General features: G+C 35.3%; 1 protein-coding gene across 3 annotated transcripts; it reads right to left on the bottom strand.

The window, feature by feature from the left end:
- Nucleotides 1–2,783: 2,783 nt before the first annotated feature.
- Nucleotides 2,784–12,533, bottom strand: LOC109193099 (la-related protein 1A). 3 transcript variants are annotated; one of them, XM_019343912.1, is made up of 15 exons: nucleotides 11,905–12,531; nucleotides 11,429–11,666; nucleotides 11,165–11,365; nucleotides 10,749–10,914; nucleotides 8,789–8,879; nucleotides 8,500–8,571; nucleotides 7,795–8,357; nucleotides 7,279–7,348; nucleotides 6,267–6,371; nucleotides 5,848–6,188; nucleotides 5,539–5,682; nucleotides 5,295–5,358; nucleotides 4,233–4,378; nucleotides 3,898–4,002; nucleotides 2,849–3,309 (listed from the first exon to the last, which is right to left on the bottom strand). In XM_019343912.1, the coding sequence occupies exons 1-15, from the start codon at nucleotides 12,169–12,171 to the stop codon at nucleotides 3,171–3,173; spliced, it is 2,712 nt and encodes a 903-aa protein (XP_019199457.1). In that variant the 5' UTR covers nucleotides 12,172–12,531; the 3' UTR covers nucleotides 2,849–3,170. The 3 variants fall into 3 exon arrangements, with proteins under 3 accessions (XP_019199456.1, XP_019199457.1, XP_019199458.1); XM_019343911.1 differs by having other exon boundaries at nucleotides 2,784–3,309; nucleotides 11,165–11,666; XM_019343913.1 differs by lacking the exon at nucleotides 2,849–3,309 and having other exon boundaries at nucleotides 3,910–4,002; nucleotides 4,172–4,378; nucleotides 11,165–11,666; nucleotides 11,905–12,533.
- Between the last annotated feature and the right edge of the window lie 4,582 nt (nucleotides 12,534–17,115).

Raw genomic sequence — 17,115 nt, 5'->3', positions numbered from 1 at the left:
TTTATATTCTAGTTCTACCCTTAGCCTATGCAATCACTACGGAGTGGTGGTTGTGGTGGTGACATTCCCACTAGTCATCTTATTTAAGTTATTTATCCACTGCTTATTTATGTTAATTTTGGATTAGAATTGTAATTAAGTTCTAGAAAAAAGTGGCGTGTAACACTTAAGGTGCGTCATTTTAAAACTTTAGGTGCATGGTTTGTGTTCTTAAGGTGCTTTATTTGTGTGCTTAAGGTGCGTGGTTTGTTTACTTAAGGTGTGCCATGTTAATGCTTAAGGTGCATCTTTTTGTGTTAACCACAGAACTGCATGGGAAGTTATCTTTGCACATGATCCACTCCATATATATATATATATATATATATATATATATATATATATATATATATATATATATATATAGAAGGGTTCAAGTGCGGGTATAGCTTCCCGTGCGGTTGACGCTTAACATTAAAATGGCGCGCCTTAAGTACACAAATCACACACCCTAAGCACACAAATAAAGCACCTGAAGAACATAAATCACACGCACCTAAATCTTTAGGCCAACGCACCTTAAGTACACAAACCACGCACCTGAGGTTTTAAAATGGCGCACCTTAAGTTTCAACAACTCACGCACCTTAAGCTTCAAGTTGACGCACCTTAAGTTTCAACAACTACTCACATTAAGCACACAAATCACGCACCTTAAGAACAAAAACCACGCACCTTAAATACAAAAATCACACACCTTAAGAAGGAATACCCACGCACCTTAAGAAAGAAAACCCACGCACCTTAAATTTGACCTAGATGCAAAAATTATCAAATTGTCACCGCATTTTTTTTTATTTTATTAATCATGAATGTTGATTTAAGCAAAATCAATGGCTCATATTTAACCGCACAACCGCACAGGAACACCCAATCGCACTGGAACTGAATTTTATATATATAGTTGTATTCACATGCAAACATCCTTAAAATACAAACATGTGGACATATACAATGCACACATCTAAATGCGGGTGTGCACACATCTGTGGACGACAGTGCACACACCTAAATGTGGGTGTGCACACATCCGTAGTATGTATGTGTGAATCCACAGTATTTGGGCCAGTGTGCACACGCCCATGAACGATAGTGCACACAGGTGGACACAGCACATAAAAACTAATCACAACCTTAGATATCCAAAATCCAACGATCCAAAAATGTCCACACGTTTGTATTTTAAACCATGTTTTTACATTAATGTAATTCTATATATATATATATATATATATATATATATATATATATATATATATATATATATAATCGCACTCACATGCGAATGCTTCGCCCAGGAGCGAAATAGGAATGGATTCTGTCCGTCCACTAGTCCAGATCTAATGGATGAGAAACGCTGATTTTTTTTTTAAAAGCGCGGTGGCATTTTTCGTAAATAATTGAACATCGAAGTGCAAGTAAAATGTATTACAAGTGCATGTAAAATGTATTATAGGTGCAAGTAAAAAATTTACACTGAGCATCAATACTAAGTGCAGTAGTTGCACATATAGTTATAAGTAGTTGCACCTAGGTGCATGAATGTTTGCGGGTGGTTTTCAGGGGTATTACTACCCGCTGAACTCAAATCAATGAATGTTAACAAGGCAAAATTACATGCACTTCTAGGTGAAAGTAAGTGCACCTATAGTTATAAGTAATTGCACCTATAGTTATAAATAGTTGCACCTATAGTTATAAGCACACCCAGGTGCATTAATGTTTGCGAGAAGCGAATGCTAACAAGGCAAAATTACATGCACTTATAAGTGAAAGTAGGTGCACTTGTAAGTGATTTTACTTGCACTTCGATGTTCAATTATTTATGAAAATGACACTGTGTTTTTTTAAGCTATTAGATCTGGACACGTGTCGCGCGCGAATTCGTTCGCATATTCCTTCCTGGTTACTTATTCGCACCTGAGTGCATCCCTATATATATAGGTTTTTAGCAAGTTTAAACGGGTTTTGTGTCGACACGACCTGCAATATGTTATCAAAATATGTCTATCGTATCAATCCGTTTACAAATCATGTTCGTATTTAGAATTTCAACCTATATATTAACATTTTCGTGTCATGCCCGTGTTTAGCCTTATCGTGTTCGTGTTGTTATTGTGTCGACCCATAACCCATATACACAAATTGCTAGGCCTGGAATGGTTGAACATTCTATACAATGTGACTCAGGAACGATGTGTCTCACAAGTGAGTAAACCTCCAATTCGTAGATCGTCTTGCAAAAAAAAAAAAAAAAGAGAAAATGAAGTTACTAAATTCTCTGCTAAGACTTTAATATCAGTAACCAACAAGCCAAATGATGAAATTGATCTTTGTTGCTGTATTTCCCTGTATACCAGCGGAGCACGCATCTCAATATATTCTCAACAACAACTGAATCCACTTCCTTCTCCTTGAGCCAAGTGAGAGCTTGTTTGATCCCTACAGCTTCCGATCCGCCTCTGATGGACAGTAACAGCCATCACTTACTTCCAGAAATGAATTGAAGTCTTGGGAAAATATTTTGCCTTTAAAATTCTTGCCACGAGGGAAGATGGATTCTGTAAACTCCTTAGCTCCAATCTTGCTTGCTGAGTAATTCAATAGCCTCCATCCCTTTCCCTTAGCTTGTCGTCTTCAAAAACCAGACCGACCCGACCTCCTCAACGTCAAAACTGTATTATATGCATAATTTGTCACTCATTGACTAATCCAAATTGCTTAAATATAACAAAATATTGAAATAAGAGCAACAAATAGATTACAAAATTAACATCCAAGTCAAACTTTTTTCATCATTTTTTTTCCCATTATTTGCTATATACAAGTTAGAAACAACGAAAGAAAGGGTGCCTCTCCAGAGCTGGCTGAAAAATTTCCAAAAAACAATTACAGGGGCACTTCTAATGAAACCTCTAAATACAAAAAATAAACTCTTTTGCTCCGCCCTCAAAACCGGGTAAAATTCAAACCCAGAAATACACTATTATGTACAAAAATCAGCAATGCTCGCTTCCCACTCCATCCAAAACACAGAATCAATTCCACCTCACCGCATAAACTGTTAGCCTCACCTTTCTAATATTTTTGGACATTGTCAGTTCTACAGCTAAGAAACACGCCCTCTCCTCTTATGTCGTAGCAGTCTTCTCCTTGGCATGCTTGAAGTCATCCAAACTACGGTATTCTTCTTTGAGCAACCGATCCAATTCTGGATTTTTCTTCAGTGGTGCTTTTTGATCTCGTGCCTCACGATAATGGTGAAATGCCCTGCCAAAAGCACCATAAAAAGGTCAGGAACTAAGAACTACTGATAACTGCAAAATGAAGTAGAAGAATGAGACAGTAATATTAGTAAGAAATTGAAATATTGGTAATTTATGTCCTTGTCCATAAAATCCTTCAACCATTTCTTCTAATCACTTCCAAATACAGCTCCAGTGCACAAGAATCCGTCAGTGGATTCTTCTTTTAGAGAAAATGACAGTATCTCATATTTGAGATTTATGAAGAAGCAATTACTTGAATATCACTGGAAATCTTCTTTGGAAATCAACAATGTCTCTAGCCCAGTTACAATATTAGGTCTTAAGAAGAGAGATAAGTTAATTCTTTAATTTTGGGTTCCTAAACTCCAGGAATCATATTATCTTTTTGGCCCCCTACTATTTTTCCCTTGAATTCGGTGTATAGTATTTCATAGAAAAGAATGCGAAGTAGACTTTAAGAGGATTCACTAAAAGAGTTTAACTGAACTCTGAAGTTCATGGGCCTAGGAAAAGTTAGATACCCATAGATAAGCATGTGAGAGGAGATACAAAAGAAACAGGACAAATTTCAAACGAGTAAAATAATTACCAATATTTTTCAAGGCCATAGAGGTTGCCTCTGTTATAGAAGTCGAGTGTCAGCTTTTCAAAGTCCTCATAAAGGTCCTCCCTGAAGTCCTTCTCCAAGCCATAACTGCAGTCATGAAAAAAAAAAAATTGATAACTAATTACTTACTCTAAATAGCATCAAGAATTTCTATCATAGAAAGAAAGAGCACTGTCTAGTTAAAAACAAAGCTGTTTAGCACACTGAGCACCAAATAAAAAATGGCAACATACATATAGGCTTCAAAATCTACTACCATTCAGGAGTTAACAAGGATAATTGCAGCAGGTCAGAAGACAATGACATGACAATCATACCTATAGAACCTAAAAAGGCACTCCATTCCATAGTTATAATTAGCAGCAGCATCTTCTTGGGCAAATTTCCAGAATTCATTATACATTGATTTTATAAACATATTTCGCAGGAAATATGACCAAAACCTGTATAATGTATTCATTTCCTGCATCCAAGAAAACACACAAGTAATCGCACTTAGATTTTGCAGCATCAACCTTACAGGCCACAAACAGTAATGATAAACACAGATGTATGCTTTAGATGGATGAACAAGTAAAGAATAATAAGCTGGTGGTTTCAGCTTATTGTTTTGAATTTCAAGGACAAGTATGTGGTTTAGTGAAGTACATGAAATAGTTTCAATAGTTTAAGACCCAAAATTCCATATTTCCCTATATGAACTTCAATTTCACTTTCCATCAGAACTAAATTCTGACCATAGTATTTTACTAGTTACAGTTAATATATTCTAAATTATTGGCTATGGAACTCAGTTATGTTTAACAAACACAAAAAAACCATGTCAAACTACCATGATGCAACCTCGTGAATGGAGATAGTTTGACTATTGTTCTTTCATCTTAATAGCAGAAAAGGAAAGAGAAAATATGGATGATAAGAAGAATGCTATTGGCGAGGATGTCATTCAAATTTAGTGTTGGTGCACTTATATAAGAATGGTTTTAAATTTCATATCTGAAGTAGTGTGCGAAGTCAATCATTCATGTTGTAATTGTTCATGAGTGCCACCATGTGGATAGGAAAACGCATTCTTATTCAAAAGACAGAGATACACAATAGCAGCAAGGATTGGTGGAAGCAAGGGGTCTCTTATTTCAACCACAAAAGCCTTTGCAGAAAGGCAGCAAGAACATTTTTTGAACATCAATGCTGTCTTTATATTCCTGTTTTCAAGTTCCAGGTGGTAATGTTGTATTTTTATTTTTTGGAGGGGAGGGGATGAAACTTCAGAAAAAATACATCTTGTACCAGAACTCATATCAATGAAATCAGCATACAATTCTAAGACAATAACTTAGTTTAATAAAACCAAAAAAGATTCAAAAGAGAGTAAGCACCTCGCTGCAGCCAATTCCAAGTTTTTTGCGCTCACCTAGACAGCGCTTGTGATACTTCTTGTACCTGAATAAATAAAGAAAGACAAGTTATTAGGAAAAATAAAGATGCATAAAGAGTTAACATAGATATCTATGCACGTATATTAACATGCACCCCCCCCCCCCCCCCTCTTTTCTTTTTGGTAAAAATGCACATCAAAAACATATAAAGAGACATAAACTCATATAAAGCCAATCTTCTCACAGCTGTTGGGTGAACCCATTTTCCTGTAGAAGTTTATGACTTGGGTGCTGGAAAGGTGGAAATGGCTTTGGCATGGAACCAACAGGTGGACTACTGCCTGAAAGACTGCCACGAGGGGAAGCACTCAACTTTGAAGGCCTTGGCCTGGAAAATACACATCAGTTTTAGAAAAAGAATGCAATAAAATGCTAGTTATGTAGTTAGTAATCTAAAAAATTTTAGAATGTAAAAAAAAAAGGTCTAAATTAGGGCCTCAGTTAAAGCCACAGTAACTCAACACTGTTGCAGAAATAGTAACTCTGAACTCACCCGTGACTGTCAGGGGGTGTAGAACCAAAGAAAAAGCCTACGGAATCACAAGGTGGACTTTCAGATATTATTCCAAGGCTGCTCCGATTAGTTCCATGATTTCTCGAGTTACCAATAAAAAGCCTCTGTTTATGTACTGAGTACTGTTTAGAGAATCCTTTAATTTGTTTCCTTCGAGAATTTGAGTTCTCAGGCCATTCATAGCCATTGCCTTCAGAAGAATGATCACTGGTCCTCGGTTTTGATAAAGCAGCTAGAGTAGCAGAAGATCTAGAATTCTCATCTCTAGCTTCATTACTAGAGTTATAGAATCTACGGTTAGATCGCCGAGCTTTGAGTTCCTGAAAATTGCTAAATATTATCAGCAAAACATTCTACTGTTGAAATTGAGATAAATATATAAATAGAGCAATAGAAACCTGCTCATAGTAGTAGAGGCCATCATTTATTGCAGAAGCAAGCTCAGAAGTTATGGGATTTGACTTTTTCCCAGTAGTACCACTCTCTCCATGGATTTGGGTATTCTGCACCAAACCACAAAGTTCAAACACAACTCCAGGTCATGAAAACAAGTAGCTTTTACTATGTTTTTATTATTCCTTAAGGTGTACACAGATATTATCAAGCTGCAATTAGATCTTCAATAATTCCACAAAAGTTTTTATTTATAGCTCTAGATTCAAAGTAAGCATGCTTTGAACAAGTGTATAAAGTGGTCTCCAAAAAGAATTAACTGCATCATGGATTTGGCACTGTGACCAAACTACTTACCCAAAATAGTTAAAGGTTAATTTTCAGATAAATAATGTGTAAATTCGATGATCAGTGTGTAAAAGGCAAGTAAAAGATAATTCATGATAGGTAAATCCTAAGTGAAAGCCCTACGTAGATCCCACTAAATTCACAAACTACTGATGGAATTTCTTCATGTAACAAAAATAATGCAGTATACAATAATAATGCATCATAATTTTGCTTCATTTGTATTATTAATTGATATTCACTTTCTTTGAAGAACACAGCTCAACTATGACTCAGTCCCTTCTAGTTGAGGAATCCATTTACCTCAGTAAAGGGTTAAGTATTACTAAAAAAAAATACGTCTTTCTTATCTGTGCTAATGAAAGCTATAGTTGGGGAAAGACATGCAATTTCTTAAACCATACAGCAACTCTTAATCCAAACAAATAGTGGAGGTAACATAGTTTTTGGATTCAGATTCTGTTTATGTGTGTTTTTTTTGGTGACAACAGTTGAAGCAAAATATAATACTCATAGATATATGTATTATAGAACATAAAGGATACAGTAAAATAGGTATTTTCAAATTGAATTATAGACAAAATCAAGTAAAATAAAAATTATTGTCCAATTTGTGAAATATCTGTAGAAAATATTAGACACAACGAGTGTACATATAACAGTTCTTACCCTAGTGACAATAACAAGTTTCTCAATATCCTCATCATTCATACCCATCTCATCATCTTCATCATCAACTCTGCAGGGAGCCATCAAAGTGAAGCAATAAGGATAGCATTTACTCCGTTTAGGACTCCATATGTTTTACCATTTAACAATATGGTAAAAAAGTTATACTCTAAGAGAAGGTAAACTCAAGCCAAATATGACTCAACTCTAATTGTACTATTGTAGTCATTTAAGCAACCTCTAATATGGATGGGATTTCGCAGAAAATCAATGAGACTAAAACGATTTAAGATGCCAATGAGTGAACCATGATATATTCATAGAGGTTACTTTCAAAAAAATTATGTGTGTGTGTGTGTAAAGAAGACAATGCTTATATAAATGCTACAATTCTGTTAGAACTTATTTATCAAGAACAATAAGGCAAGGGCTATAGCAAGTTAACAGAAAGGCTTAACAAATCTAGAAACATAAGTGAACCGTTAATGTATTAATTTATAGACAACATTCTCCTACCTTCCTGTTAAAGCCATATGGTTTTTCACTGTTGTTTTATGCTCAAATTCTAGCTCTTCATCAAGCATGAAAGTGCTTGAGAAATCATTAGATAAGTCATCCATGTTCTGCCCAACCATATCTGAAGACACCATGCTTTGATGGCCCCCAAAAGAATCTGTGTCAGCATTTCCTGTGTCTTCTATAAAGGATGGCCCAGCACAACCATCAACAGAACCAATTTTATCAATTCTACCAGATTGTGTGTTCACAACACCACTCTGTAAATGAGATGCTTGATCAAGAACCTGGGGCATCTTTCTTATGTTCCCTGTACCATTACCAACTAGCAATTTTTGTGGTTCTGCAACTAATGATTGGGGCTCAAGGGAAACTCCATTTGCCGGTGGAATTGTCACCCCAACGCTGTCCACTGTTTCTTCATTGAGCTCCTTGTTCTTCAAATCATGGACAACCTTTTCACCAGATTGCTCCTGGGGAGTCGGAACAGGAGGGGATGATTTCTGATCAGCAGTAGTTCGAACCCACTTCACCCACTCGTCACGTCTCCTCACCTTGTTTCCCTATAGATAGAAATAATACATAGTAGAGGAATGAAGGCAATGAAATACTAATAAAAGAAGCTTAGCATTAGAACTTAGAAACAAAATGAAAATGAAAAGAAAGAGGTGTCAGGGTATGCCAGAGAAAGGAAAGACATTTCACCTGAACTTCAATTGTACTTGAAGCCTGCAATGCATCCAGGATAAAAGGTATATCCGTACTCATGCTCTTGACCTGAAAGTCAATATGAATAATAAAACGTTGGTTTTTATTCAAGAATAAAGTTTCCTGTGCTAATCAATCGCAAAAAGAGAACAAAGTTTGCAGCAAATCATACCACCAAGATTACATATGAAATTAGCTACGCATACACACACACACACAATTAATGTAACAAATGATAAATCCAGAAAAAATTACATAATTAAGTGAAAACTCAATTAGAACATACCCTTTTAAAATCAGCAATAGTAGAAATTGGAACCCAACCTTTATCATCCATCAGAGAAAGCAAGTAGTGGTCATTCCGCAAATTCTCATCACTGCCAAAAGGAAGTCAAAGATTCTAAACATTACAATACTCTCCAACACTTTGGGAACAAGTTAGATTAACTCAAGATATAGATAAACCACACTAAGTAAAAATGCACTCCATCCAAATTTAGTCTACATAGTTGAGTTTCTACTTTCAAATCTAAGTTCTATAATTAAAGTCACTAATCTCACTCCCTAAGACCACATAATAAGTACTATTGAGATAAAAATAAATACATAAAACAAAAAATACATTAAAAAAATAAAATAAAATAAACCTACAAGGAATTCAGACATAAGAAAAGTATTTAACAGTTTGACACTCAAATAGTGACTATTTGGCTATTTAAATGGTTACCTATTTATATACTGTAGTTTAGAATGGAGGGAGTACATGTTTATAATGTTTGACTTACACAAGTACATAAAAACATTCAAACGAATTTCCATGCTATAACATAATTCTAGAATTTGTAGGTGTCAGAAAGTATAGCATTCAAAGATACATGTGCAAAGACACACACATATTGAAAAAAAAATACAGAATATTTGACACAAAATGCAGTCACAAGGTACTTTGTAGTTTTGACTCCCAAATTGTGCACACCATTTATATTTTACATAGTCTATTATAGCAGAGGGAGTATGTAACTACACATGTGCATTTTGTATGCCTTGCATAAGTACAGAAAAACTTTAATGTGAACTTCTAATACTCCACATAAAACAATAATTTTAGCATTTGTTGGTACCGGGAAGCTAAAGCAATAAGCATTCAAACAAAGAGTATAATTGTTTTTCTCAAAAGACTTCTAAAGAATTACACTGTCAAGTAATAATTAGTTTTGACTATCAAATAGTGCACTATATATATAGTTTAGAACACAGGTTGTATATTGACATGTGCACATTGTATGCCTTGCAAGTACAGAAAACTTTCACGTGAAATTCCAAACTATAAAATAATTCTGGAATTTGCAGGCACCAGAGCACCAAAGCAAGCATAAAATAAAATAAAATAGGAAAAAGGGTCAAATAAGCCCTTAAACTTTACCTAAAAAGTCAATCAGGTCCCTAAACTTTTAAAAAGTGCAATTACATTACATCCTTTAACATGTTATATTGAGGGAATGAAGTCCAAGAACCGGTAAATGACCTGCTATTACAGGTTATTTCGGTTCCGACATCCTCTCCGGCTAAAATCCGACGACCGGCCATCTACCAGAGAAGGTGGCGGAAGGCGGCCAATAGGTCACCTTCCGCCGGAGAAGGCGACCACCTGGTCACCTTCTCTTGTAGATGGCGACCGGCAACAGTTCGGCCGTTGCCGTCGCTAGATTTTGGCCGGAACCAAAATGACCTGTAATACCAAGTCATTTACCTGTTCTTGGACTTCATTGCCTCAATATAGCATGTTAAAGAGTGTAATTGTACTTTTTAAAAGTTTAGGGACCTAATTGACTTTTCAAGTAAAGTTTAGGGGCTTATTTGACCCTTTTCCCAATAAAATATGATTGTTGGCTTTGTTGCCCAAGTTTATTTCAGAGTATGTATGACACAAATACAGAAACCAGTTACCTATATTATTGCAAAAAAGGAGGTGTTAGATTGGAGAGGAAAAACACCCCCACAAGGTCACCAGGACAAGGCTACCCTAAGATAGTTTATTCAACAAGCTATTACACCAAAGATATATGTATAATGATAACAATAATTTGTTCTTATGGCACATCAGAGGGGATAGGTAGATGGAATTTGGTAAGAAGATCAGATTACCACCCGGCAAAGCCCCAAACCCCATACATATGTTATAGTATTTATATATTTATAAAATACCAATAACAACAACAATAATAATAACAACAATAGTATTTCACCTGAAATAATACTCAATTTGCTTTATTATGCTAGCTCTTAAAGTTAATATTGGAGAGGGTGGCATAGGAGCTCCAGCCATTGGGGGTGGGATAAAGTGAGGTGGGTAAGGCACTCTGACACCAATTGGGGGTGCAGGATGGAGGAAATATATAGCTCCTGGAGGTCCTGTGTGAAATATGAAATATATTATGCATTTTTACAACATGAAAGATCAGTAATTATTAGAGTAATAAAATAGATGAAATTGCCATTAGTATTAAGAGGCACCCAATACTTCTAAGTGCAATGAGAATATCACTAGTGTTTTATAGTGACCTTCTAAGGTGGTGCAAAAGAAACAATCACATAGAGGCAAGATTCTATTTATAGCATAAAAGTGCCCACTTCTGAATGGCACCTAACAGTAAGAAATTACCATGAAAGTTTACTCCATCAACAAACGCTGGAGCTGGACCGTAAAATGGAGGTCTTATGAAAGGCCTTTGGCCCATGCTTGGTTGTAGCTGAATGTTGTCTTTAGAGCCAATTGGGCGCTGATGCTCATTTGGCCTTCCAATAAAAGATTTGGAATCATAGGGAATATGATCCCCTTGTGGTGGCTCAAGGTTACCATTACCTGGTGGAACAAAGGCTTGAGTTGCAGTATTGGAACCAGACTTAACCATGTGACTTTCAGTACCTGGAAATGGGCCTCGGGGAGGCTGGTAGGCGTATCCAGGCACATGAAACTGTGGAACAGGTAAAATGGCAGGGTAAACAGGAGGAATTGCTGGTGGATGATAAGCCATGGGCACTGGAAATGGGGGTACACCATTTGGCCTGTGCCTTGGACCTGCTTTTGGTTGGCGTGCAGGCAGGGGCCTATTTGAAGGTTTAGCATTGGCATGCCCCTGAAACTTCCGCTGCTCTCCGGCGCCCTTAAAATACAACAAATCACAAAGAATGAAAATTCAATAAATTGAAACACTTATCTCTGATCTCTCAATACAACAAAGTGTACAGTTAAAATTGAACTAGCCGTACATAACGATCACAAAAGCAAATGGCGGCAAGCCAGGCGTAAAGATCACAAAAGTACAGAGGGCGTTATTCACCACGAAGTGTAAAGGATCATTACGGAAATGAGGAATAAACAAGACAGAAATGAAAACTGACCGAAACCGGAGGTGGAGGAGCGGGAGTAGCGTCGGCCGCCTTGGTTTGCTGCGGCGGCGGCGGAGGCGGCGACTTGGATGAACCTGAACCAGAGCCGTTAGTCTTGAGCCGCTGCTGAGCATCGGAAAGCGCAGGCCACGAATCAGAATCCGATGCCGCTACCGGCGACGAAATCTCGCCCGTCGCCTGCGGCGGCGTCTTCCAGTGCGACTTGGGGGGCCCACTGAGCCCCTGATGATCATCTCCGGCTCCCTCATTCTCCGCCATTCTCAATAACCTCTAATTTAACAACCTAGTACACACGTAATCGCCTATCTCTATACCCCGTGCGATAACCGAAAACGATTTAATCTCCTCTCAATGCCAAACAGAAAAAAGCCTGAAAACTGAAAAGCGTCGGCCCTGGTAAAACAACGGCGTTCCAAATGCAATAACTAAACGAAACGAAAACGGCGACAACGGACCCCGCGGCGGTTGGCGGCGGCGGGACGGAGTATAGGGGACTGAAGTGTGTTGCAGTATGAGAGAGAGAGCTGGAAGGGGTGTGTGTGTGTCTAGGGTTGTACTGTGTAGGTTTTTTCAGACAAGTGCTGTGAATGTTGACAAAGCGTGACGGACTGACGGTTTTGAGTAGGACTGGGATTAAGATTAATTATTATGCGACATTATTATATATTTATCTTGTATTCGAAATAAGAAACATTTATTAATTCTTTTATTAATTATATTCCGATAAATGGGGAAATTTTAAAAAAAATTCAATGATTATCCAAAAAGATGAGATTCTAAAGAAGATTTATCCCTATTTTATAATTATTATGAAAATAATACTCCGTAATATTCTACCTATCAAATATTTTAAACGTGTCTCCTACCATTAGGACATGTTCAGGACACCTCATATGACTTAAACATTATTTTAAAAATTTAAATTAAAAAGTAAAATATCAGCCAAAGACCTTGTGGTCGAGTGGCATAGCTGTGACTTCTCAGTAGGTTAAGAAAGTATGTATGAACAGATACTATATTACAGAGTCGGTAGCATTAAATTAAAAAAAAAAAAAGTAAAATACCACATACACGTAGTTTTATATCAGAATTCAAACAAGAAGTTTTTAGTTGTATTATTGTAATGGTTATTTGTAATTTTTTTTATAATAAAAGACGGGTTTAAATACTTTTTCATGAGTCTATGGGAAATATAACTTGAGAGTGTGGTTGAATGGAAAGAACTCATCTATCCTTAACTAAATGTCAAGAGTTTGATCATTGATTTTGGGTATAGAACATTCCACCCAAAAGATATGTTTATAATTTACGGTCAAATATTAAGGAGTAAAAAATAACGTGGAATAAAAGTTATCACATGATAATATTAGTCATTGTGTTCAATAATTAAATATTAAGGAGTAAAAAATAACGTGGAATAAAAGTTATCAACTCAAGGTAATTGTCATCAATTATGTATGGTATTGAACATGTGGGGTTGTTAATATTAAGTTTTTGCTCTCTTTTGATTTTTTCCTTTTTTGGTTGGACTTGATAATTGTATAAATAGTACATAAATGATATTAACTCATTCAATCCAATGTTCTTGTTTGGACTACACATTTTTTTTACTCCTCCGCCCATATTAATATGTGTTTGGTGATTGCGTTTTATGTAATTCATTTTTATTTTTTACAGAGTATTACTTATCAAGTAACTTGATATATACAAATTTTACTCTCCACTAACATGTGCATGTATTGCCTTATGTGATTTTTTGTAATCAAATTAGGAAATACCAAATATTTAATGCTTGTTTTTTTTTTCCTTAAAAACAAATATTGTATAGTTATAAATTAAATATATCAAGCAATGATGGATTGAGTTGAGGTAACATAATTGTTTTAGTGATATATAAATCCGCAGTCACTATTTGAAAGTGTACATTATGAGGTAAACTAGCATAGATCGACTCAAACCAAGAGGCGAATAGGCTAAATTGATTTAGCGAAGAATTAAACTTACATTTTCTATAAATATACCTATTCTCCACTTAATATTCATTCGGATATGTCAATGAAATTCAATATACTCATTAGTTTATTGATCCACCACAAAAATATAATAATAATAATTATTATTATTATTATTATAATTATAATACTACTACGTAGTAATATATATATATATATATATATATATATATATATATATATATATATATATATGTTCAAATAAGCCCAGGACTTTTCGTCCATACAGTGTTCGAAAATGAACCAAAATAAAATGTCACAAAAATGCACCACACATAATGGTGTATTTTCAAACACTTTATGGTGCATGGTCGCACACTCGCACGAGAAGCACTGTTTACACAGAAACCTCACTATATATATATATATATATATATATATATATATATATATATATATATATATGTATGTATGTATGTATGTATGTATGTATGTATGTATGTATGTATGTATGTATGTATGTATGTATGTATGTATGTATGTATGTGTGTGTGTGTGTGTTCACACGAGAACATCAATATATAGATGACTATGCGGACAGATAATGGGCACACGATAAACACACTAATATACATGTAAATATCAGGTTTCGAACACAACTTTATTAATTAACAAACTATGCACACGACATACAAATTATGGCACTCAACTACATCCGGACATACACACAACTACATTTGTCTTCACAGTCCTTAATAATATAGTTGTCCTCATTTGAATACCCTTATATATATATATATATATATATATATATATATATATATATAATCGCACTCAGGTGCGAATGCTTCGCCCAGGCGCGAAATAGGAATGAATTATGTTCGTCCACGTGTCTGGATCTAATGGATGAGAAACACAGATTTTTTTAAAAAAATGCGGTGGCATTTTCGTAAATAATTGAACATCGAAGTGCAAGTAAAATGTATTACAAGTGCATGTAAAATGTATTATAGATGCAAGTAAAAATTTACACTGAGCATCAATACCTAGTTGCACCTATAGTTCTAAGTAGTTGCACCTATAGTTCTAAGTAGTTGCACACATAGTTATAAGTAGTTGCACCTAGGTGTATGAATGTTTGCGAGTGGTTTTCAGGGGTATTACTACCCGCTGAACTCAGATCAATGAATGTTAACAAGGCAAAATTACATGCACTTATAGGTGAAAGTAGGTGCACCTATAGTTATAAGTAGTTGCACCTATAGTTATAAATAGTTGCACATATAGTTATAAGCACACTCAGGTGCATGAATGTTTGCGGAAAGTGAATGCTAACAAGGCAAAATTACATGCACTTATAGCTGAAAGTAGGTGCACCTATAGTTATAAGTAGTTGCACCTGTAGTTATAAATAGTTGCACCTATAGTTATAAGCATACCCAGGTGCATGAATGTTTGCGGGAAGTGAATGCTAACAAGGCAAAATTACATGCACTTATAGGTGAAAATATGTGCACTTGTAAGTGATTTTACTTGCACTTCGATGTTCAATTATTTACGAAAATGCCACCGTGTTTTTTTTTAAGTTATTAGATCTGAACACGTGTCGCGCGCTGATTCGTTCGCATATTCCTTCCTGGGCACTTATTCACACCTGAGTGCATCCATATATATATATATATATATATATATATATATATATATATATATATATATATATATATATATATAGGAAAAAAGTGAAATAATATCACCATGAATGTAACATTGGCCTTGTTTGGTTAATGGCGGATCCGCCAATTTTTTAGCGAATCCACCATTTTGGCGTTTTGACTTCCGTCAAAACGCCAAAAAACCATGTTTGGTTATCAGCGGTTTGGAGCAACGGTTTGCTCCAAACCGCTGAAATCCCAAACGCTGCTAGGAGCAACGTTTGGGATTGGCGTTTTGGGAAAAATTAAATTTTCCCCAAACGCCCCTGTATATATATTATAAAAAAAATAAAAAAAAAATTAAAACTTATTGAGGAGCCGAAATGGCTCCTTACCTCAATGTTGCCCATCTGGGATGGGCAACAAACTTGTGGAGCCTTGAGGCTCCTTAAATAGGAGCCTCAAGGCTCCATTCCCACTTTTCCCACCGATGTGGGACGGTGGGAAAAGTGGGAATACAAGAGGGGAGCAGCTTGTGCTGCTCCCTTCTTTCGTTTTTTTTTTTTTTTTTTTTTTTTAAATTATTTTTATTATTATAAATTATAAATTATAAATTATAATGTATACCCTTATGATCATTTTACATGTTAACCGCTAATTTAAACAGCTAATTTTATCAAATATTTTTTTATAAACCGCTAATACAATCTGCTGGTCAAACCTGCTAATACAATCCGCTATCTGATAACCGCTAACACAACCCGCTATCGCTGACCGCTAACTGCTGATAACCAAACAAGCCCAATTATATTCTCACTTTTCAGTTTCATGACTATATTAGTAGTTTTATATTTTATTTACAATATTTAATTTGAATAAATTTATAAATGTAGTTCACATTGTTTTTTTTTTTTTTTTTTTTAATCAAATATATACTATTGGTAGAAAATGTTTAATCGTGCCAACTCCAAGAAAGTCATGTCACCTAGACTCATAAATATTACTCCGTATTTGATAGATGATAGATAAATCTTTGGTATATCTAAAAATTTTAAAAGCAGTTAAGAGTTCAAGCTCGACATTGCAGAAGTCGAATTTTTGGTGAAATTTATGATTGCCACGGTGACCATTGGATCAATCCGAGGGGTTAAACATTATCCAAAGGGCTAACAATACCAGCTTTGACGGCGGGCAAGTTTAAGCGCTTTCCCATGGCCCAATGCTAGAAGGGGCAATCCTTTTAACGTGCACCACGACGCACGTAGTAATGTGCGTCCCCATTTTCCAAAATAATAGTTATTTTGTTAAATTGTGTAGGGAATTTGACGCGACATGCTGTTATACAATTACGTACATTCTGTTATATAATTATGAAGATTTTTTTTATATATATAATTATATATATTTTTTATACAATTATGTACATTCTTTTATACAATTATGTACGTTCGAAACAATGGATCTTTTTTAAGAGTTAAAAGTTTATGTGTATTATTTTAAAAGTTTGTGTGTATTATGTTAGATTATATGTATTGTGGTTTCAAAAAAGAGTATGTGTATTCTGTTATACAATTATGTACATTTTGTTATACAATTCT

This window comes from Ipomoea nil, unplaced genomic scaffold (assembly GCF_001879475.1).
Source record: "Ipomoea nil cultivar Tokyo-kokei standard unplaced genomic scaffold, Asagao_1.1 scaffold1834, whole genome shotgun sequence".
NCBI lineage: Eukaryota > Viridiplantae > Streptophyta > Magnoliopsida > Solanales > Convolvulaceae > Ipomoea > Ipomoea nil.
Note: the sequence above shows the minus strand (reverse complement) of the source record. Positions and strands in the feature narration are given on the sequence as shown.

Bases quoted from the DNA above. Each gene is read 5' to 3' on its own strand.
- LOC109193099 (XM_019343911.1), bottom strand. From the start codon at position 12,171: ATGGCGGAGAATGAGGGAGCCGGAGATGATCATCAGGGGCTCAGTGGG. The intron at 10,915-11,164 runs GTAATTTCTTAC...TATTTCACACAG, and splicing joins TGATGGAGTAAACTTTCATG to GACCTCCAGGAGCTATATAT. The intron at 3,310-3,897 runs GTAATTATTTTA...TGCTTTTGGCAG, and splicing joins TATGGCCTTGAAAAATATTG to GGCATTTCACCATTATCGTG.